Source organism: Aulostomus chinensis, chromosome 12, assembly GCF_037954235.1.
Source record: "Aulostomus chinensis isolate RoL2024-O1b breed Wild chromosome 12, RoL_Achi_v1.0, whole genome shotgun sequence".
In the NCBI taxonomy this organism is placed as follows: domain Eukaryota; kingdom Metazoa; phylum Chordata; class Actinopteri; order Syngnathiformes; family Aulostomidae; genus Aulostomus; species Aulostomus chinensis.
The window spans coordinates 22,659,980-22,684,059 of NC_141331.1; the positions used below are offsets into that span (position 1 = coordinate 22,659,980).

The window sequence follows — 24,080 nt, forward strand, 5'->3', positions numbered from 1 at the left end:
TAAAAGACAGTCAAGCTTTAATCATTTAACTTTCCTGAAAGTTAATGTTTAATTTTATGTACCATATGTACACAATAAATGATATATAATATTTAGCGGTTCCAGTTGGCAGTGCTAGTAGTGGTAACAATGGTAATATTAACCGGTGGGGTAAATCCACCTGCCATGTTTTCAACAACAGAGGGAGTTTCACTGAACTGTGACTTCAAATGTCATAAAAAGAGGGTGCCATGAAATTTTACATCAAAATGTATGTATTTATTGGCGTCAAATAAAAATGCTTTCTAACTACACAGTCCTGTGGAATGACTTCTTTCACTGTCACAATGTGATCCATTTGGTCTGATAGCAATTAGAGGGTCTTAGAATAATAATTTTTGTTGCACTAATGCAACAATCCACTTTTTTTTCAGTCCACTTCCAATCCTATTGTGATAATTTTGTTTTATTCATTTTATGTTTTGTATTTATTTTATTTTGTTTGAGTTTCCAATTTAGAAACTTTTGCTGAAGCTGATTCAAATACTAAAGCTCCTTTTTTCTCTAACTGTATCATTTGTATTATTTTTGTTGGCATTATGTAAGAGGTTTTAGTAAACCATAAAGCACTTCTTATCAAAAGAGTAAAATATGCAGTGAAGGTCAATATGTTACAAAGCAATTCATTTGAGCTTATGTATGGGTCAAGGGCCAACATTTAGTTGCAGCTATGTAATAGAATCTAGATCTTGATTCCATCAGTATCGGCATCCAACTTTTTATATTTCAACTTCCAATATCCCATCATTATTTTTGGATGAGAGGACATGAATGTAAATCTTTTTTTGGGGGGGGGTCCATACATGTTCATCATATTTTTCAGTGGTCATATTTTAACCACAACCTGTCCAGAGTGAACCCCGCCTCTCGCCCGTTGACGCTGGAATAGGCTCCAGCCCCCCCGCAACCCTTAATGTAGGAATAAGCAGAAGACAATGGATGGATGGATATTTTAACCACTGTTCAGCACTTCAGTAGAGTGCCTCATTTTTCAATTAGTTCTGCTTGCTCCATAGCACTAACAGAACCAGCTCTGTTGAGTTTTTTCATTATATATGCCTTGCAGGCCATGTTGTAGTGCATAACAGGCCAAAAATAGACCAGCTACAAAATAAATAAATAAATAGAAAATAGATTGAAAATAGGCAATGTGATGCCACTTTAGATTAAAAAAAAATGTCACTTTCAAACAAAGATGATTGTTATTCCATTAAAACACAGACTCATATTAGACTTAGTCAAACATTCACATAAACTGTCCAACACAATTGTGCAATGTTCAAAAATAGAGACAGAATGGTATGGGGACAGGTGTGTGTAGATTCTCATTTAAATTTCCTCAGCTGGAAAACATTGGGTGGATTATATTGGAGATAATGTAGACTTAGACTGTGTGTGTGTGTGTGTGTGTGTGTGTGTGTCTTACCTCTGCGATGTATTTTTATATTTCTGCCTGTAAACAAAAACAAAAACAGAATAGTCATTCAAATGAAAAAAAAAACATGTTGCAATCTCAAAGCTAGGTTTAGGCAAAAAAAAAACTTTGTTAGAGTGAAGTAAACATCTTTGGGTTTGGTTTTAGATTCCGCTTTGTTAAAGTTAAATCATTTTGTTATAAAAACCCAGTGTAAACATTCATATAGCATTGTATTATGATTTATTATAATGGTTTGTATACTCAAGGTATTGTTATTGGTCATATTTACATTATGTGTTAAACTGTTTTTTGTTCCCGACTGCCCAAACACCCCAGCCCTCTTTCATCCCAACAGGTCAAGGTAGATGACCACCAACCACCCAGGTCCACATTGATGCCTCTGTCCATTAAAACACAATTTTTCATTATATCTGTCACAGACGGTCTTGCTCATTAGGCGTGTGCTTGGTCTCTTTAAACTAAATCAGTTTTAAGTGTAAAAGTGAATCTGCCCATGTGCTGCAAAAACACAGTCTTGGCAAAGTCTTTGTCTAAATTCTAGAAAAAAAAACCATCAAGAACATAACACTTAGCATTAAACTTGGCAATGACTTTGGTTTGTACCCATTACTTTTTTTTAATCAATATTTTCACAAAAAACATAATTTTCCCTGAAATGCAGGGCTTTTACTTTAAAGCTAGGTTATCTTCTCTGTTGCTGCTCTATGTTTACTTAAATATTGTGTCAGTGCTTCCACCTCCACTGACCTGGTCTACATACAGTATGCAATTGTTGACAGATTTATGTGTTTCTCCCCCAATACTCACATACACATTTGGATTTAGGTATTCTTTAGGTATTCCTTTTTGAGTGTATCTCAGAAATGAGGACCAAATAATGTCCTCATTATGATGGTTTGAAACCCAAGAGGATGTCTCATTTACTTAATTTCTGCAAAGTTTTGTAATTCAGTACTGTGATATAACCACAACAAGATTTATGTCCCAATATCATGAGTAATACAGGCAGTGAATCAACACATATCACTCACTATTTTAGTTCCTGGAACATCATCCCTTGCCCAAACCTTAGCATAAAGAATGATGCTGCAGGAACAATACCACCACGGTAACATCATTAACCATGAAATTTGTTCTAGATGTAAAAACTGGAGGTAAAAAAATCTGTAAATGTCACAAATACTCTCATGTCACAATCTCAACAAGGTGATGGCAGGCATCAGAATGCTTCATTACATTTGAAATATGCTAAACACAACTCTGACACTTCCCGGACTTGGAATCTGGAATCAGGTTTCTTCTTTTCTGAATAAAAAAGTATCCAGGCAGCAGTACCGGGAGGCAAGGACAACTAGTTTCAGAAAAATGACACACCATCCATTTAGTTTACAGGCTTCAGTCTCATCTTTTCCTGTTCTGTGCAGATTATTCTACTCTTGTGTGTGTGTGTGTGTGTGTGTGTGTGTGTGTGTGTGTGTGTATGTATATATATATATATATATATATATATATATATATATATATATATATATAGGTGATGCCTGTGTGAGTCTGTAAGACATGTTGTTCTTCTCTATAGTGCGATTGACAAGTACGAGTGAAATACTGGAGAAGACAAATAAGGAAACTTATTATTTTGCAGTCTATTATCAGCCTAGCTGTAAAATGTTGCACTCAATGCACATGAATGTGTCTTATACCATTGTAAAGCTCTGTTTCCACCATTTCATATGATATGCATGCAGCACCTGTTCAATGACGGGTTTGTGAGTTATTTAGATGAGAGTAAAAGGAGTGCGCATCAATGCACAGCTTTTTAGACCGTATTTATGATTAAATTCAGCCAAATTCAAAAATAATTTTCTCACACATACTTGAACAGAAAAATAAATGATAGGTACGATTGTAAAGGTGCAGTTGTGTAGTCTACCGTGATCGAGTTCCAGTGAGCCATTCCAGAGATATATGTGTGCAAAGAATGTGTGTCAAAGGTCACACACTGCGTGAATGAGTTCCTAAGGGTTAAAGAGAAATACTCTATAATAAAAGTAAAAAACACAACAATGCAGATAAAATGCTGGTTTGACTAATTCATTAAGGGGGACTAGAAAAAAATTCTGTGCTTCTAATAAAAATAAAGAAATAAAATAGGAATGAAAGTGCTGTCCTGGTCTATCTGTCTCTGCAGCAGTGAGTGCACTGCATCAAAATGCTCTGCTGTTACCATGGAAACTAGGTGATGATAAGATGACAGAAACACAAATATGCACACCTGGTTGCTTTTCCTCCAAACACAACAAATCTCTTTTGTTTCTATATCTAATGTATTCCTACAGGTATAAACAAAAACATTAGAGAGCACTCCAAACACTGAGAGAGGTTTCAAGCTGTTGGTTGTTTTTACTGCAGTTTTGCTAAATTTTCATTCATTTGGACAAAACAGAGCAGTTACAATATAAATAATTTAAAGGGAACTATTACTGAAGCAGCTTCAATATGTTATGATGAAAGTGTTCTGCAATGAAACCCATATCGCCTTGTAGATGTGACAAGTGTGTTTCAGATAAAAGACAGCATATATTCATTCTGAATGCACACAGTCAACAATTATGCAGGATCAGAATGAGAAATTACTATTGATCCCTGAGGAGAAATTATTGTATTATTGGGTTTCACTTACTTCCATACAAGTACAGTGAAACAGACACACACACACACACACACACACACACACACACACACACACACACACACAATAATATATATATATATATATATATATATATATATATATATATATATATATATATTTATATATATGTGTCCCATGTCTGGTGCTTCCTTGCAAAGTAGGCCTGGGTGATTTATCGATTTTATCGATTAATTCGAGTTTTTTGTTGCGGATGATTTAAAAATTTAAAAAAAAATCGAGTTTTTACTCTTCTTGCTATGGCGCACCATTTGTCCCCGAGCAGTTTCCATAGCCCCCCTTGTTTCTGCGCACGCATAGTGAGTAGCATGTTCCTGCAAAGCCGGAGAGTGCAGTGTCAGGACCGCACTTTCACGACCGCGGTTCTAGGACCCTACAGCGCCACCTACCGAATTGAATGACAAAGGACTGCTGACAGATGGACGACAGCCAGAGTGTGAGTAATGAATGTGTAATAAGTGTTATTAGTTGAATTGAATTGGACAGAAAAGTTAACATTAACACTTCTCCTACTGTCCTGAGTCGGACAAATCTGGTAGACTTACTTTCCAGATTTTTCTTCAGACACCGATGACGGGTAGAAAGACAGCTAACGTAGGCTAAGTTAGAAGTGGACTTGAGAAATGAGATGTAATAACGCACTTTGGTCTGTTATGTTACTATGAAGGATGGAAATATGGTGCTGGGTGTTTTGTCGGTTGAAAATTGATGGTTGACTCTACACAATATGTGCATACTAATTTCGATAACACTTTATTTTGAGGGTCTTTGGAGATGATCTGCAAACTCTCAACAAACTGTCAGTAGCATGTCAACATCTGGTGACTACATTGGAGTAAATCATCAGTAACAAGGAATGTAAAGACTCTGGATGGCAGTCTCTTTAGAGAATATTTATGCATGTTAACTGTGCACCAATGCCTTAAGTTTTACCTATGCGATACTTCAGATTAATCTTGTTACTGTTTGAAAGGCATGGTCAGAGGTTTGCCTTCTGGACTGATGAGGCCAGAAGCTTGCTGCAAGGAACCCTTAAGCCAGTATACAGAGTGCCAAGAAAGAGTGCCATTACTGAGGAAGTTCCAGTCCACATGCGGACTGTCACTGACCGCACTGCAGAGGAAAAGAGACTGGTGGACTTCATTGCGCAATCACAGGGAGCTGAGCAGCATTTGATGGTACTTTCAAAATGTTCATGTTTTCTCATCATTACAGACTAACTCACAGAAAAGATTCATTGGGGACTTTGTTAGGAATATCATCAACAGACAGATTTTTAACTATGCAGCTAATTTATTGTATCTTTCTCTTAAATGTATGTATGTATTTAATGTAACTGACATTTACTATTTTTTGTTCAGTGACTAACAGCTACCACACAATAGACTCAAAAATCCAATTCCTACAAAATAATTGTTTCTGTACCTTGGTTTGCCCATAGGATGTACTCAACGGGAAGCCTAAGTGGTTTTGTCCCAAGTCCGCTTCTCAGGTGCCTGTCTACCTTGACAGTGAGGAACAACAGCACATCTTTTTTGCCTTTCTGAATGTAGTACGTCATAGAGCACCAACACAACTGAGCTTAACGGATGAAGTGCAGTTCATCGTTAGTGTTCTATTTCCAGAGGTAGGCCGAACCATGTATATATTTTCGTGTGTTGCAGGTCCTGGACTTTCAAAGCCTACATAAACAGCATGCCTACCATGGTGCTACTTGTGTACGGACCCGTGTTAGAGAATATAGAACATACTTTCTGTCAAGATAAGAATGATTGATGACATCATTATCTTATCCCCGCCCCTTTAGGGCGGGACTCCCGGTCTGAGTTACCCATTCGCGGGGGTGTCTGTGTGTGTGTGTGAGTGACATCATGTCTGAGTACCCCAGTCGTGGGGGTGTGTGTGTGTGTGTGTGTGTGTGTGTGTGTGTGTGTGACTTCCTGAGTAGCCGTTCCTGGTGTGTGTGTGTGTGTGTGTGTGTGTGTGTGTGTGTGTGTGTGTGTGAGACATTGTGGTGGCATCAGATGTTGGGATGTTAGTTTATCAATTGTCACCAAAAGAAGGCAATACGTTGACTTTTTGACCTTCCTATCTTGTTTCAGAGTGTTTTTCGTGACAGCATGTTTGTGCAGCTATCAGTTCTTTCCTATGTTGTTTCAGTGTGTTTTTGAAGGTGAGTGTACTTGAAGAATTGTACTTAGTTTCTTCCCACCACTGCACACATGGTTTATTTGTATGTAAAGGAGTTGTGTCCTTCTATGTGAAATGTCAGATCTATAGAGTTTGATTCAGTGAACATTGTTTTTAAAACAGCAAAACATATTCAAACATATTTACTTTGTTTTCCTTTATTTTCGATTGTTTACTGTAAAGGTTACTTCTCTGGTTTTCAGATGTTGTATGTGTGTGTGTGTGTGTGTGTGTGTGTGTGTGTGTGTGTGTGTGTGTTGTTGGTGAACCACTGCAGAGTATTTAAACACAATCGGATGTAGCGTATCGAGTTCTAGAGGTCTCAGCGCTGGACTCAGTCTTTGTGTTCATAACACATGTTCAGTTTTTGTAGTTGTTAGTTGTCAGTAGTGGAAGAAAATGGATAAATTTGTATGCGTGAAAAAGAGTCTACCTCTTGACGGGGAGCATGTATAGGTTAGTGAGTTTAAGACGGGCTACTCCCTTTTGTTGATATATTCAGTCATGGAACCTGTCAACCTGAGGCTCTGCATCTGAGAATCAATTGAGTAAATTGGAGGAACTGAAGTCCTCCATTGAAGATTACATCCATTACATGCACTTTGTGCACGACCGTGTGTGTGTGTGTGTGTGTGTGTGTGTGTGTGTGTGTGTGTGTGTGGGTGTGGTTCTCTCAGTGAACTCATTGCGCCATATTTTCAGAGGCAGTTGTAATTGATCTCACTTTTTCTGTAGAAACGCTTCTGCACACGTGGGTTCGACCGGGACAGACTACACTACCAGCACAGGCCACCGGGACAACAACGTGGGAGACATCAGCGCCATCAGCGCAGTAGACCTCTGTCTGAAGATTAATATTTGACCAATTGTCCAAAAGGAATCAGAATGAGACATTCCATTGCCGCAACATCTACTTCACTTTGTATCAGAGTTGAACAGCGTCAGAGTGGTTGGGGCTGAGAGTCACCCTTCTCTCTCCCCAACAGGATCTCAGGGTCAACAGGAAACTATAGAAACGGAAATGGAGTTCTCCTTCCATCTGAAGGCTCGTTATTCAATATTCTGGACAGATATAGATATCCTTCAAGCACAGATGAGGATGACGTGACGTCTACCAGCAGGCTTAGTCTCCAGTATGAACTGTGGACCCCGTCAGACAGTCAATGCTGCGAAGCTATGAGTGTAAATGAAGAGGATGAACCATGGAGTCCAGCAGACAGACTCCTCTGTGAAGCCCTTGATCAGGTCGAGAGAGACATACAGGAGGGAGGTGGGATGGGTCGATGAGCATGAACAGACTGATGACTGGCAAGTGGGAGTGGAAAGTCATTCTTCGTAAAACACTTACTCCAAAATATGGAACATACTCTTTCTTGACTACCCGATCGAATAATCTGGTCCTACTCTTCATACCAATCCATGTACAATGAACTGGCTAGAAATGTGAAGATTAAATTCATTGAAGGAATACTGGACACTTTGACGGATGAAAATATCTTTCCGCCAAATCAGCACAATCTTTTGGTTGTTGCTCCAGTCATGACGAATTAATGAAAGCGTTTACAATGTACCACCATCATCGCCTGCTATCAGTAATCTTTCTAGTTCAGAACTTTTTTCATCAAGGAAAGCATAGTAGAACGATCAGTTTAAACACAAATTATATCGTCCTCTTGAAATCGCCGTGCGATAAATTGCAGATACGAATTTTAGCGCAACAAATGTTCCCTGGACGAAGAGAATATTTTCTACAGAGTTTTAATGGTGCGACTAAAGAGCCCTATTCGTGGACTTGAGGCCCGAATGTGCAGAACACCTCCGGCTGCGCAGCGGGTACTCCCTCACGAGTGGCCCACAGTGCATCTTTATAAGAAGTGATTTATCAAATTAAAAATGTCAAAGCGGATTAGAAGAAACTTTCTGGTTTTAAAAGCATTGCTCGTTCGATAACCAAAGGATAGGAGAATCTTTCTATGCAAAGGCTCAGAAGATCTCATACTGGCACTCTGCCAGATTGCTTTGAATGTATTAAAAGGAAAAATCCCTCTCACCTCTGAGCAGTATGCTAAATTGAATAAACAGAAGAAGTTTATTAAACTTTTTGCTAACCGTAAAACCGGTGTAAAACATAAGGGTAAGGTGTTGGCTCAGTCCGGCGGTTTCCTCCTCCCGTTATTAGGGGCTGCAATCCCATTCCTAAGCAGTTTGTTACAAAGATAGACACATAGCCGCCAAGCATTATAATCATGGGGTCATTTAATAAAATGTACATGATTTCCCCGCAACAAGTGGAGACGTTATCACACAAAAAGTCGTCTACTGAAAACATTGGTGAGAGAGCTCAACATGTTTTAGAAGAGAAAATGGAACGTCTGTTAAAACAACCAGGACCGACATACACCAAAAACTTACATTATAACGAACTACTTGAAAAATATCTGGCCTTGCTCAGAAAGGAAGCGAGGCGGGGATGTGAAATAGTTTGGAAGCCGGTCTCCGCATCCTTTGAGAAAGCGGCTGAAGATGCTGAGGAGTATATGAGAGTTGAAGAGGAAGAACCTCATGACAACATTGAACAAGAGATATTGGAAAATATAGGGTCCCGCAATAGGAAAAATGCAGCCTACATTTTACTGAAGCTTCGTAATTCAGATCTTCTAAGATGGAATCGTTCGGGTGAGATAACTGTGGAGGACAAACCTATTAAAGGCTCTCATATTTTCGATTTAATGAAGACTCTGTCAGACCGTCGATTCCACACACGAACCGTACCAGATGGGATGTATTTTTAAAAACAATTTCCCAATGAAATATCCCAATCACAACTGTTACCAACACTCATGCACGCGAGCAATTACGGCTTAAACCCTCCAAAACCTTAAACGAATCGGTTCGCCAGATACGACGGAGAGAGAGAACGTGGGAAAAAAATCTCAGATGATGTTGTTCATATTACACACGGATTACAACAGGAAAAAAATCTCAGATGATGTCGTTACTATTAGACACGGATTACGACGAGACCCCTTCTTAATGGACCGGCGACAAACGCGAGATGTATACATCTTCACCCGTTGAATGGCGTCTATCTACACCGATCCCCTCCAAATGGCTCGATTTCAGTCGATAAAATGAATTTGTGCAAAATGTAGCTTTTTAATCAATAAATGTTTTATTGAAAATATATATGAGACAGAGTATTCAGGGCTGCACGGTGGTGCAGTGGTTAGCACTGTGGCCTCACAGCAAGAAGGTTCCAGGTTCGAGTCCCGGCTTGGGCGCGGGATCTTTCTGTGTGAGTCTCCATGTTCTCCCTGTGCCTGCGTGGGTTCTCTCCGGTACTCTGGCTTCCTCCCACCGTCCAAAGACATGCAATTTGGGGACTAGGCTGATTGGATTCTCTAAATTGACCGTAGGTATGAATGCGAGTGTGAATGGTTGTTCGTCTCTGTATGTTGGCCCTGCGATGGACTGGGGACCTGTCCAGGGTGTACCCCGCCTCTGGCCCGTAGATGCTGGGATAGGCTCCAGCCCCCCCGCGACCCTTACTAGAAAGGAATAAGCGGACGACGACGATGGATGGACAGAGTATTCATTCAGAACAGATATAACAATGGTTAAATAGTTTTAAAGAGCATGCTTTCTGATAATACATTTTACCACTTTTCACATGTGAAATACATTTAGCATATTTCTTGACAAACTTGGTGACAAGATAATCATTCTTTCTTAAATTATCAGAATACAGTCTCATTGCTTCTTGAAAAGAGAGTCCTTTAAAGCACTGGCAGAGGAAGAAAATAACATGGGCCCCACACGCGGCAGAATAATCGTCTTGAACTTGGAGTTTGTTGTAGTGTATTTCATCCAAATTCCTCATTAGGAACGTTATAAAACTTTCAGGATAGTAAATAAAATCCGGTGGATGACCGTAACTGTCGAAGAAGCTTGATTTGTCTTGTTCAGCTTCAATGACCATCCCTACCCAGTGTTCACCCTCCCGGGTTTGATTGTGGGTATTAGCGACTACATAGCATGGCCACTTATCAATCTTAGTCAGCAATAAATCGCTATGCCAAACACCTCCAAATGAGTCGCCCAAGATTGGTCTCAGGATAGATTCCAATTGTAGATTGTTCATTTTGCTAGTCTTAATAGTCGATCACAACCTGTCGCTTGCAGTTTATTTCTATGACACTGTCATAACAGGCATAGACAATCAGCGTCATAGTTCTCGCTAACGCCTCTCTGAATCTTAAATCCAGTCGACATGCCCCGTGGACCGAGGGTGAGAGAGCCTCGCTATCCATTTCATCATCCCTCGATAGATTAAATGGAAATAATGAGTAACCGTTTTCAAAGTTTTCACGGTCAATGCAGAGTGGAGAGTCTTTGATATGTCTGTTTGTACCCAGATAGAGGTTGTAAAATTCCCGAACACTCTGATGCGAGTCGAAACACGGTTGGAAAGGTTTTGAGGGGATAAAGCGTGAATTCACGCTGAGAGAGAGGTATTCAAGATTTGTGTGTTGGAACTTGAAAGGATTCAGTTCGCTTGCTCCAATGAATGCCCTGTGATCCACAATTCCTGCCACTATATACAGTATTTAGGAAGTCTGCCTAGATACAAATTGTCCTGTGAACACACCCGCTACTGGGCGGGGATCCTATAATTCTTAACCACCACTCAGCTTATGGGGTAAATGGCATTTGATTTCATTCGCTGAATGCCCCAGCATGACATCCGGTGAGACTTGCACCTTTTTCACGAAAATGTTCGTGCTCAGAATTTTTAAACTGAACTCGCGATCTGCAGCGGACATCACTGTAAAAGCATTTTTAGCCTTAACAAGTTTCAAATGTACAGCCACATTGTTTAGCAGGAGTCTTTCAGAAAAAAAATGTCATTGTGCAGGGGTCCAATCAACTCAAATGGTCGTGAACCATGAGCAAAGCTCACCAGCTTTACCAGCCCTTTGTTGGGACCATCTTCGCCCATAGCGATTAAGTCCAAATCCGGGCCGACATCTTTGTACCATAGACCGGCTGAAAACTGGCTTTCTAACGATTCTTGTGAAAAGTTCAGGAGGGTTTCAATGATAACTCTGTAAGGGTGTGTTGTGAATGATGAGCTAATGAGAACGTCATTCAGACTGACATCTACCTGGGAGAATATAGTATTTACAGGGTACTGTATTGTAGAGTAGTGTTGAGTTTAGGTCTAAATAAAAACTTCCACTTCCAGGTATCAGGAAGTCTAGCACCTCTTGATCGGCGGCAGAGATTAAAGGATGGATCTCTACATAATTGGTCTGCTCTATAGATAGCTGTGTCATCGGCGGGGCAAAGAGGTCAAGCTCTGATTTAGTGCATTCTGACGAGAGGAAGTGTGTGAGAGACATGTTTAAAATATATTTCTTCCGCGCTCTTGGCTTTTAACTTTCCGCTGTATTTTCGATGCCACTGGACTAAAACCATCTTCTCACCATTTTTAGTTTTCCTGTCTACAATTTTTTCTATACGAAAAACACTGATAGGCATGATTGTCACTTTCTGCAGTACTGGCTCATAGAATGTCCCATTCAGAATTTCGCCTCTTATATCTCTTAATTTATAATAAGGAGGGACTCTGGGGACGCGTTCGTTCACTATGAAATATTCATCCGTGAATGATTGTTCATACATTTTATCAAACACCCCACGGTATTTTGAAATTTGCACAATGTCCCCCTCTTTGAATTTAAATACAGGGGATTTAGCGCTCAGCGGGAGTGTACCGTATAAATTTTCAAACACCACTGAGGTCTTGCTAGGGGTTACCTCGGCCAGTTTCATTTTTATACTGCTATGGTAGCTGTTGTTATAGCTATCAAGCAGATCCTGAAGTACATCTATATACCTCCGAGTGTTTTTTGCGGTGAAAAACTGCCACATTCTTGATTTCAGCATTCTATTAAAGCGCTCCACTACCGAAGCTTTCATTTCACTCCTGTTGCAGTGTTGAATGTTGTGTTTCCTCATCAGTCTTTGAAAGACGCAATTAAAAAATTGTTTTCCTGCATCCGTTTGAATTTTAACAGATATATCGCTCTCCTCTAAAACTGAAGCAAAAGCTGTTGCAACTTCAGACGCCGTCTTGTTTTCCAATGCTCGTGCATAAGCTTTCTTTGAAAATACATCTATGACTGTCAGCAGAAATTTAAACTTATCATTGTCTTTAGACAGAGCAGTCATATCACATAGATCCGCTTGAAATTAATACAAAGGACGGGGTGTAAACACACAATTTTCTTGCTGTTTTCTGAAGGGTATGTGCATCCTGGGCTGAGAGCCATTCTTGCACTCGATCGTTGCTAACTTTTTTACCGGTCTGCTCTTCTACAGCCTGTTGAAGTCTTTCTACACCCCCATCCCATACAGCTCTTGCAGGGTCATAATATATACATTTCAGTACACGCTCCATCTTCCTTGTAGGCATGTCTGCCAATAAACAGATAAGACCAGGGTACAATGTTTTTGAGTTTGAGTTTATTGGGTAATAAAGCATGTTTAGTGATTACGTAGTTATATCAGAACAAAAAGACATCAATTTTCTCAGTAATGGAAGCGCACAGCACATTTACTAACGATCAACATAAATCCTATGTCCGTTCTGAAGTTTAAATGCTGCTACATCACCTACATAGGTGTACAAGACATACAAACCAGAAGGGTTTAAGCCATCGATAGAAATATGTTTGATAATTTCACGTAATGTTACTTCAAATTCATCCCTATAGTTTGAGCCGATATAGACTAGATTTCCCATACTTCCCCTATGAATATTCCAGCTCAGATTTCAACCGGTTGTCGAACTGATTTTTCGAAGCTTAGGGAGACGAGGGGGGAAGGACACCGGAAGTCAGTACCAGAAGTCAAGGAATTGCTGCAGCAAACATGCCCTCTCCATAACTCCAACTATGTACGCCTCTGTGATCTCTTCAACCTTCTCCAAAATGTTTTCTTCAGACTTCAGATTGTAAAGAAAAGCATCCACTGCTCCTTCCAGTCTAGCCTCTTCTATATCTACTCCGGTTTTCTCGAAGGTATACTTGAGAGCTGGGAGAAATTCCCAAGACAAAAGAAAAAGCATTAACTCTTCAAAGTTTTTTTGAAAATATCCAGCCTCTGGAGGATGACGACAGGTGTGCTTGGTATAATACCACTGGTAACCAATTTAAAAGCTGAAACAGTCTTTTTTCATATGCTTCTATACCACTGCACATATGGCGCTGGCAACGGCAGGCCAGGACGGTATCAAGGAAACCCTTGTCTCCCTCCAGCTGAGACGGAGGCTGAAGTGAGTCAGCAGGGGTCAGGAGCTTCTTGAGAGTGGAGTGGAGATGGAGTTTTTCTATTAAACCGCCTTTGACCTCGTCAACGGCTGCCTGTTTGTCCACGATCTCATTAATTTTCCCCAGAATATCTGCGTTCTTCAGCTCATGAAGAAAAACTTCTGACGCTCCTTGCGCTCTGGAGGGTGGAGCATCAATTCCTAGGCTTTCAGGAACTCTTGCGATCGCTGGAAGAAAATGATCGACGGATACATTTTTCACTAATGCCTTAAAACGTAGACTGTTATAATACTCTTCTGGATTTAAGCATTGGTGCCGTCTCTGACTCGGGTGCTGTGTCCGACATCTGTAGCAGTCCTTTTTCATTTGTTGGTATATTGACTTGGAGAGTAGAGTACCAACGCATGTCTTTACAGTGTCTAGGAAATCAACACAGCTCGCTATCCGGGACCGAGGCTGAGGTGAGTCAGGCGGTGTCAGTAAGCTGTCTAGAGTCTCAATGGGGTAGAGTGTCGAAGGAGAGAGAGTCTCACCGGGCTCGACCGTTGAGGGCGAGAGAGTCTCTCCGTTGTAGACTGTTGAGGGCGAGTCTTCGATGTTTGGATTATGTCCCCAGTACGAGCAGTATGTCATTGGACGATGAAGCCACGAGCATCCGCATGGAAGGGTAGCACCGCCGACTGTATACTCACTCGCGCCTTCTGCGATGCTGCTGCTTTCAGAAACCGTTTCAGATAGGTCCCAGGCCTTGGGCAGAGAGTGTTGAGAGTCAGCTCGTCCTCTAGTGTGCAGATAAGAAATGAGTGGCTTGTATCTCTTAGCAGGAGTAGGAGAGCTCGCATTGTTGTCGCTGGAAAAATCAGCCATGGTCGAAGTGAAGTACTTTCTCTCTCTATTCTACCTTGTCATATATATGTATTTTGAAATGGATGGGCGTGTCAACTGGTCAACACCAGAAAGTAGGAGGGGTGGAAGGCCCGGAATACCAATCAGGAGAGAGTCTTTTGAAATGAGCGGATCGGGCCTAGCAGGCATGGCAGCTGGCATTAACAGGATGTGTATGTAAGGTTGGGGTGTTAGGAGGAAGTGAGGTCAGAAGATTTAGAATCAACTGTGAAATAACTGCATTCAGATTCATTCCCAGGATCGACCCGCGCTTCTGTTTCAATGTCAGAAAACAGATTAATACGTCTCCTATATCCTCCCATGGGTCGGCTTCCGGTAACATTTTCAGATCGAGTTGTTCATCGCTTTTCCAGCAGGATCAGTCTCTGCTTCAGGTCTTCTTGACTGAAAAACGTCCTTCTTTCAAGAGATTAGCCAACTTCGGGAAGTCTACCATCTTGAACGCTAGTTGAATCGGAAAATAGCACTCTTTCTCCATGACTGTCTCAGCTCTGTCAGCATTGCGAACGTTAGGACAATATCTCTCCAGCAGCCACGTGTGATCTCGAACAGTCGACGAGAAAAGTACCACCAACCGAGCGCACTTGCGAATTTGTTCTCCACGCTTCACTCGTGGGCAGTCCCACATACCCCCGGTCGTGCACAAACTGCATGTAATGGATGTAATCTTCAATGGAGGACTTCAGTTCTTCAAATTCACTCGAATAGATTCTCAGATGCAGAACCTCAGGTTGACAGGTTCCATGACTGAATAGATCAAAAAAGGGGAGTAGCCCGTCGGTCTTAAACTCACTAACCAATACACGCTCCCCGTCGAGAGGTAGAATCTTTTTCTCTTGTACAAATTTATCCATTTTCTTCCACTACTGACAACTAACAACTAAAAAAACTGAACACGTGTTATGAACACAAAGACTGAGTCCAGCGCTGAGACCTCTAGAACTTGATACACTACATCCGATCGTGTTTAAATACTCTGCAGGGGTTCATCGACAACCACACACACACACACACACACAACATCTGAAAACCAGAGAATTAACCTTTAAAGTAAACATTCTAAAATCAAGGAAAACAAAGTAAATATGTTTGAATATGTTTTGCTGTTTTAAAAACAATGTTCACTGAATCAAACTCTATAGATCTGACATTTCACATAGAAGGACACAACTCCTTTACATACAAATAAACCATGTGTGCAGTGGTGGGAAGAAACTTGAAGATATAGGCTTATGTTCTACCTGCTAAGCATTGCTGCTTGACGCACCTCCACCAGTGCCTTGAGCAAGTGTGCTTAGCACACCACTAGGCTTGAGCGGCTCATCAGCTGGGGACCACCAGTCATGGATGTTTCGCTCCTTTAACCCCAGTACATCTCTTGGTGGTGGAGCGATGGCAGGGATCTCTCCCTGCCACCCCCGCTGATGCCCTAGTTGTTAGGCCCCCACCCCCTATCTCTCCTCCTCAGCCACAGTCAGAAACTACCTTTTTCTGCCTCCTCTGCAAGCTCCCTGATGGCTTTCCGACGCTCAGCTCCAGTGTATCCGAGGTCACGGAGCAAGCAAACTGCAGAGGACCCGACAAATCCCCTACATCCCACCTCGATGGGGCATGTGGTGATTTTCCACCCAGCCTCTCTGCATTCGGCTGCCAGGTCCGAGTACCTGGCGCGCTTACGCTCATTGGCAGCCTCTATTCCCTGCTCCCACGGGGCGGTGAGTTCTGCCAGCAGGATGGTCTTGCGGGGCACTGACCACATAATCAGGTCTGGTTGGAGCGTGGTCTCTGCAATCTCCCTGGGAAACTGAAGTTGTCTCCCCAGGTTGACCCTCATGGTCCACTCACTGCCAGGTGAGAGGAAACTCGATGGTGTTCTATTTTGGGCAGGTTTGGTGTTGTCCCCAACACTTGCGAAGAGGATAGGAAGACTCGCTGGTGCGGGAGGTCTGCTATTGGCAGGGGTGCACATAAGTGGTCCGCATGCGCGCATGCGTAAGGAACCTGGACAAATGCGCTCGGCTTCAAAGGCTTTTATACGCTTTTGCGTACCAACTGCTACCGACCGCGGGGAAAAGCACTTCTCAAAATGTCAAAGAGACAGGCCCCGCTAAGTAAATATTTTCATGTTCCCCCACCCCCTTCACAAATAATTTATTTGTGAAAGAGGGTGCGCAAAAGCAGTCGGTACGCAAAAGCGTATAAAAGCCTTTGAAGCCGAGCGCATTTGTCCAGGTTCCTTACGCATGCGCGCATGCGGACCACTTATGTGCACCCCTGGCTATTGGCCTCCTCTCTGCAAGCCTCTGCCACTTCTGCCAACTTCCACAACACCAAGTCGTGTCTCCACCTGTACCGGCCTTGGGAAAGAGCGGTCTTGCAGCCAGACAGGATGTGCTGAATACTTGCATTGATTGTGTTGCAGAGTGGGCAGGTCTCCTCTGTACAGAACCATTGGTGGAGATTTCATGGACAAGGTAGGGTGTCATAGACAGACAGACTACTTTATTAATCCCTTTTGGACGTTACGCCAGGGAACCTGGTGGCTCGGATCAAGAAGCTGAGCCTGACTTGGGGGATCTTCCACAGAACGGACCATGACATTGGCCTGTCTGAGACGCCTTCCCATGACAGCCAGCCTCCCTGCCGGCTCTGCGCCACAGCCTTGACATGTTGGGCAGGTTTGGTGTTGTCCCCGGCTCTTGGGAAGAGGATGGGAAGACTCGCTGGTGCGGGAAGTCTGCTATTGACTAAGTAGAATTCTTCAAGTACAAACTTTCAAAAACACTCTGAAACAACATAGGTAAGAATTGATAGCTGCACAAACATTCTGTCACGAAAAACACTCTGAAATAAGATAGGAAGGTCAAAAGGTCAACGTATTGCCTTCTTTCAGTGACAATCGATAAACTGACATGCCACCACGATGTCACACACACACACACACACACACACACACACACACACACACACACACCAGGAACGGCTACTCAGGAAGTCCCACACAGACACCCCCGCGAATGGGGAACTCAAGACCGGAAGTCCCGCCCTAAGGGGGCGGAGGGGCGGGGATATGCTTGTGACATCATCAATCATTCTTATCTTGACAGAAAATATGTTCTATATTCTCTTGTGTATCATTGCTTGCTGTTCTGTATTAGTTTAATGGTATATTTAAATTATATATTTTTTGAAGTAACTATTCTCTTTTGAAAAGCCATCATGTACATTATATTTTTAATTGTTTCAATATTTCTTTGTATTTTCGCAGACTCCAATGTCATGGCCATGGAGAATTTTCTTTGTTTTATTTTTTTTGCATAATGTTTGAAAAATGATGTTCACAAAAAACACAAAAGAAAAATGTTTGTGGTAAAATGATTCCAGTATATTTTATTGCCATTTTAAGAGTTTCAGCATATTTTGATATTAGGGTAATATCGTGACTCACAGTTACTTTAGCAGGATGATCGTGACATGAAATTTTCATCATCATCCCATATCTACCCACAAACCCTTCACTCAGAACCAGGATCCCTCAACTGAATGTACTTTTAAAACTGAGTAGTTGGATAGGAGTACAGGAGTATTTTGGTGGAATTAACCTTTAAAATGATAAATTAGAAAGTATTTTGGTGGAATTGTAATAAACCTTTAGTGCTATAGTTAGAAACTAAAGGACAGGAAGTCGTATTTTGGTGGAATGAACCTTTAAAACTATAGCTTGTTAGAAAGTATTTTGGTGGAATTGGAATAAAACTTTAATACTATAGTTAGAAAGTAGTATTTTGCGATCATCCAATTCGATAGGTGGCGCTGTCTCCAAAAACCTTGAGTCCTAGAACTTTGTGTTATGTTCCAATTCGGTAGGTGGCGCTGTAGGGTCCTGTAACTGTGGTCCTGAAAGTGCGGTCCTGAAACCAGCTCCGGCACTGCAGGAACTGACTATTGGGGCGCATAGCAGCAACATGGCTAACGAGAGTGAGGAGTTTGTTTCTAAAGAAGTCGTATCGTCAATAGTTAGGAACAGGTTTGGGTTTGCGGCGAATGACATTGAACAAGTGACTGCACACTGCAAAGTTTGTCTGAAACCTATTGCAACAAAAGGCAGCAGCACAATGAACTTATTTCAGCATCTAAAACAGCGGCATCCAGCCGAGTAGGAGAAATATCGCTCTTTGCAAGGGGAACAAGACCGCTATAACCGACAAACTCCCACTAAAAAATAGCTTACTCTGGTGGAATCATTTACGCACGGGGAAAAAAAAATCAGAAAAAATCACAGATCGAATTTCTTGTGAAAAAATCAGAGACTTTTGCAAAGTCCAAACGGCAAATTTGTGGCATTGAAGGAGGCATGGCCTTTGAGGATATTTTTTGTTTTTGAAGCCCTTACTTCGCAGATGTCATCTGATGGTTATTGGGCTGCAGTCAGCACCAGTAATGGCCTTAATTTGGGACAAGGATCATCCCATGTCTGAAGACATTCGGATCCTCCGGCTCAGCGCTCATGAGATTTTTTTGGGAGGTCTACCACTTGATTTTTTCGTTCCATAACCCCAGGATCTTTTAAGAAATGCAAAATGACTGTCTTACTGCGTCCATCCTCGGCAGCAATGAGACGTTGTGAGAGGCCTTGTTTATGCAGCTCAACAATCCTACCACATTCAAAGACAGTGAGTTTTTTTGCCTTTCCATCAAGAGATCTTTACAGTGTGATCATTTGACAGGAAATGACATGTAATCAAAATTTTTGCTCAGATTTTGACTTTTAAAGGCTGTGGTCTTGAAATTTTGATCAGCTGATTAACAGCCTATTTCAGTTAAATTGTTTTCAATAAATTCCCTGCTCAAGACTTTTGGTGTCTTGTTCCCATTTCTTCTTTTTGCATTTTGAAGCTCAACTTAGAACCTCCCTAAGATCCAACAGTGCAAAATGCAAATTCATGCCATTTTTAAACTGGTCTCAACATTTTCATCAGGAGTGTATATATCAGTGGCAGGCCGTGCATTTCACACCTAGGCCTTCAGTGATGTCCTACTTTGTCCGACTTGAATAAGTATCCCTCATAACACCATAATTTATGAAACTACGGCTCAAGAAATCAAATACAGAAGCACAGTTATGCACTACAGGGCATTCCATCACCTTCATCGTGTACAACACAGGCTATTTTCCCGATCATTAAAAAAAACAAACAAACAATAAAACCGCATCAGCAATTAAAACTTATCCCTGTATGGCTCTCAAAACTAAAAAATAAAAGGCAATTTAAAAATATTTCTTCACAAAGTTTTCATAAGTCCACCAAAAATAGGCAAGCTTAAACAATATTGTACACTAAACACAACACTCTTTCCCTGCGCACCTGTTCGTTGAGCTGAAAATCCACTCGGGTGTCCCCAAAAGTTTTTCCAAGCACTGTAGCTTCCAAGTGCCCTGCGGCACTCTGATGTCTCGTTGCTGCCTTGGTAAAACAATTTAGGTTCGAGAATCTAGTGTAGCTTTAAACACCAGACCAATCGGTTGCAAAAAAAAAGGCAATACTAGCAGAACAATTTGTAACGCCCCTCAGAAGCCGTGAGCCACAGGTACCACTCACAGTTGCAAGACTACACCTTGCCTGGGACAGGTTAGCTAGCTTGGGGTCGGCCGTCATTTCTCACAAGATCTAACTTCTCTTAAAAGGTCTGTCTTGATAATGGTCTTGCAAGTATATCTGCAATCAAATCTTCTCCTCCTTCAGCCATTGTGGGTTGAAAAAGCGAGATATATTTGATTTGTCACCTAGCGGACTCCAGGTGCAGTTTGGTTATTCTGCAGAGCACCATCACAGCTTAGACCCTCACAAATGAGGTGCCGTAGAAGTTGGCGGAAAGCTGATTCTTGCGTTGACTGCACTTTGGTCCGTTGGTGACACCATGTGGCGGTGTTTGGTAACTGACATTATTTGACAACCGAACATAGATCGGGCAAAAAAAAGCCATCAATACAAACACAAAGACAAACACCTGTTGGCATTACTTAAGCGACAATGAAAGAGCCTTCACGATTGTGCTGATTGTGCAACTTTCAACAATGGCAGCACTTGCGCTGTTGGAGGATGTGGCAAACTGCAATAAGACGGGAGCGACATTTCAGGGAGCGGGAGGACTTGCTCCACAATTCTGACGACCGGCTGATGAGTAGGTTCCGGCTACCACGGGCCATCCTCCTGCAAATTTGTGAGGAGCTACGACCGGCGCTCAAGCGCAGAACCGCCAGGAGCTGAGCTGTGCCAGTGCAGACACTGGTGCTGAGCACGCTCGGCTTCTTGGCCACTGCCTCCTTCCAGCGAGAGATGGTGGACCGTTTCGGGGTGAGCCAGTCGACCCTCAGCCAGGCCATGCCCTTGGTGGTGGACCTGATCATCCGCCTCTCATGCAGGTACATTAAATTCCCTTATGGTGCAGTTGAACAGGCCAATTTTAAAGTGCAATTTGCAGCAATAGGTGGATTCTCTAATGTAATCGGAGCCATTGACTGCACTCATGTCGCCATAAAAGTGCCGTCCCATGAAGAATAGGCTTACGTTCATCGTAAGGGTTTCCACTCTGTCAATGTGCAGATCATCTGCTCTGCGCAGAGGCTGGAGGGATGGACGCTGGACGCCGATCCTGGCCGGGCAGCCATCCTCGCACGCCAGAATTTCATTTCCACAATGTGAATGGGTAAGAAGCGATTACACGATTCATGAAAACAGATTAATTTATTTTGTCCACTAAACGTTCCAGAACATTTATCAGGCGGTCGAGTCGCTCATTGATCCCCGTTATTCCCCTAATAATGTCCTGTGACTGCAGGACCACTTGTGTGAGGACCCCCCCACTGGATCCGCGTGGGCCAGAGAATGTGCCGCTGTGTCCGGGTGGGCTGGAGGACCATCCGCCGCTTGTCGGCCTGGTGCTGGTGCTGGGGTCGGGGGACAGGCAGGCCCGAATGCCGCTGGTCCTGCCAGACGACTCTGAGCCAGTGGATGGACTAGTGCAGGAGCCGGCAGGGGTGCTGCATGTCGGCTGCATGGCTCATGGATCAATTTCTGTTAAACATTAAACATATTGGTTTATTTAAATGGCTGATTCTGTGTATTTGTTGCATTTACATCTGTGGCAAAGCATGTGGAAATGTTGCGTAAGAAATGGAGTTGACACTTACCGTCCAGGCTCTTGGAGTCAGCGTGGGTGGTGGCGACAATGCCCCCCACACAGGTGCTGCCCATGACTGCTGCAACCCGCTGCTCTAATTCCGTTAGGTGCCCCTCTCCCTGACCCCCCACCTGTCTGGCCTGCACTCCTCGGGAGGGCAGCTGTATGCCACTTGACCTCCAGCTTGAGGTCCTGTTCGTACCATTTTCCATATTGTTATTTAAATTAGATTTAAGCCAATTGATTATTGTAGTTGTTCATATAGTGATTGTGCAGTGTTGAATTTAGTCATACGTTTAGCTTGCATTGTTTAGGAAGTTAGAATTGCAGACAGGCATTAGAAATAAATAGGAAATCTTTCAGAGCGCTAGCAGGCTTATGATGTAGTTATGCTCGCACAGGTTTAGTGAGGAAAACTGTGCTTTGTATCACTTTGATCATTCAGTGAAGGATGGGGCGAACACTGTTTTCTAAAGTTGTCGTAAAACTTTCAACACACGTAGCAACACGTTCTTTCCATCATTCGAAGTGGTTAAGATGTGTGAACATGATAAACAAAAACTGTTGATTAGAAGGGAACCTTAGCCTTCAATAGGTCTAATCACGTTTTTTTAATCGTTGCTCCAAACCCTCTGCGTTCACCCTCTGGCACACCTTATCCCACTCATAATGTTTTTTTTTTTGTACTGACACCACTGGACAGACAGGCTGCCAAACAAAATCTGTTGTCTTTCCTCCACCTCCCCGACTAGCACCTCCAGCTTGCACGCCGTGAACCTCTTTTTCTTTGACATTGTTTTGCGAGCGCGGACAGCGGAAACCCTATTGAAATAAATTTGCATATTTATAGGTGGGCGTAACAGGGGAGGGCTGGGTCACTGCGAAATCTGCGCTAAATTCCACACTGATTGGGATGTATCAGGGAAATGTGCGTGGATTCCGGTGCTCGCACAGATTGATACATCTGGATTTTTTTCTGTGTGTGCAACTTTCGGGATTTTTGCGATTGGTGTTTTTTAGTATTAGATCCACGCAAGTACTGATACATGAGGCCCCTGGTGTTTCAATAAAAGGTTTAATTAAGCTTTCCAGGCAACTGGATGAAAAGAATAGGCTACGATCCTATCTCATAGGATCACCCCATTCCGTATGGGCGTGGCGATGAAAAATATCACAAATAGAATTTACTCCACTAAAAGAAGGAACAAACACAATGGGCTATTGAAGGTTTATCCATAAATGAAAATCACTCCAGCTACAGAGGAAACAAGGACTTAAAATAAAAATAACAGGAGGCAGGCACTAAGTTATGTAAAGGTAAGGAAACAAAAGATCACTCCTTGCAGAGGAAACAAAAAGTTAAGAAAACATTAACTAAAGACTGGTCAAACAGAAAACTAGACCAAAAAAATCCCTCACTTGGAAGGAAACCACTAAACACCAGTAAAGGCTGGGGTAAAACAGCTGGGGTGAACACACTGGGGTTAAACACACTGGCACAAAGCAAAGAGAAGACACACACAATATACAGTATAGACACATGGTAATGTAGAACAGGTGGAAACACTTTGCAATCAGACCAAGACACATGAGGAAAGGCAAGTGACCTGAAACGAGAGGGGAGTTAAATTTCAAAATTAAACAGGAAATGACAAGACAAGACATGGACAGGACAAAAACCCAACTTGACTTCACTGCATTGTGACAGTAACCCCCTTCTAGGGCCAACACCTGATGGCCCAGGCATTTCAGGGTAGTCCTTGTAAAAGTCTTGAATGAGGGTTTTGTCATCTATGAAACTCTGAGGGACCCACTGCCTTTCCTCTGGCCCGTATCCCTCTCAATCTACTAAAAATTGTTTTCTCCGACCTTTGTTGCATACAGCTAACAGCTTCTTAATTTCATGAGGTAAGACCCCATCCCATCGGCCGCTTCCAGTGGTGGCGGGGGTTTGGTGGCTGGGTCTATGGGGCTATCTTTAGCCAGCTTGACTAGGCTGATGTGGAATGTGGGGTGTACTCGGGGGGACCTGGGCAGACGGAGGCAGACGGCAGCTGGACCTATGACTTTGGAGCTGGGGAAGGGGCCCAAAAACCATGGTGCCAACTTCTTGGAGGGGACCTTGAGGTGAAGATCTTTGGCTGCTAGCCACACTCTCTGTCCAGGCCGATACTCAGGTGCAGGGCGGTGCTTCTGCTCTGCCGCCAATTTGACTGTCCCCCTGATGGATGAGCACTTGACAGGTGGTGGCAATGGCGTATGAGGGCATGGGCTGAAGGTA

The 24,080-nt window shown here is 42.5% G+C and overlaps 1 protein-coding gene across 6 annotated transcripts in view; it reads right to left on the reverse strand.

The window, feature by feature from the left end:
- The window catches only part of pde1a (phosphodiesterase 1A, calmodulin-dependent), a 111,920-nt gene that overhangs the window by 75,754 nt on the left and 12,086 nt on the right, over positions 1-24,080 (reverse strand). For 5 of the 6 annotated variants that reach the window (XM_086220810.1, XM_086220809.1, XM_086220811.1 and 2 more), the window contains exon 2: positions 1,466-1,492. The exons of the other annotated variant lie outside the window; for it this stretch is intronic. In XM_086220810.1, coding sequence (XP_086076936.1) covers positions 1,466-1,492 — 27 coding nt within the window. The remainder of the gene's footprint in view (positions 1-1,465; positions 1,493-24,080) is intronic. 6 annotated transcript variants of the gene reach the window in all.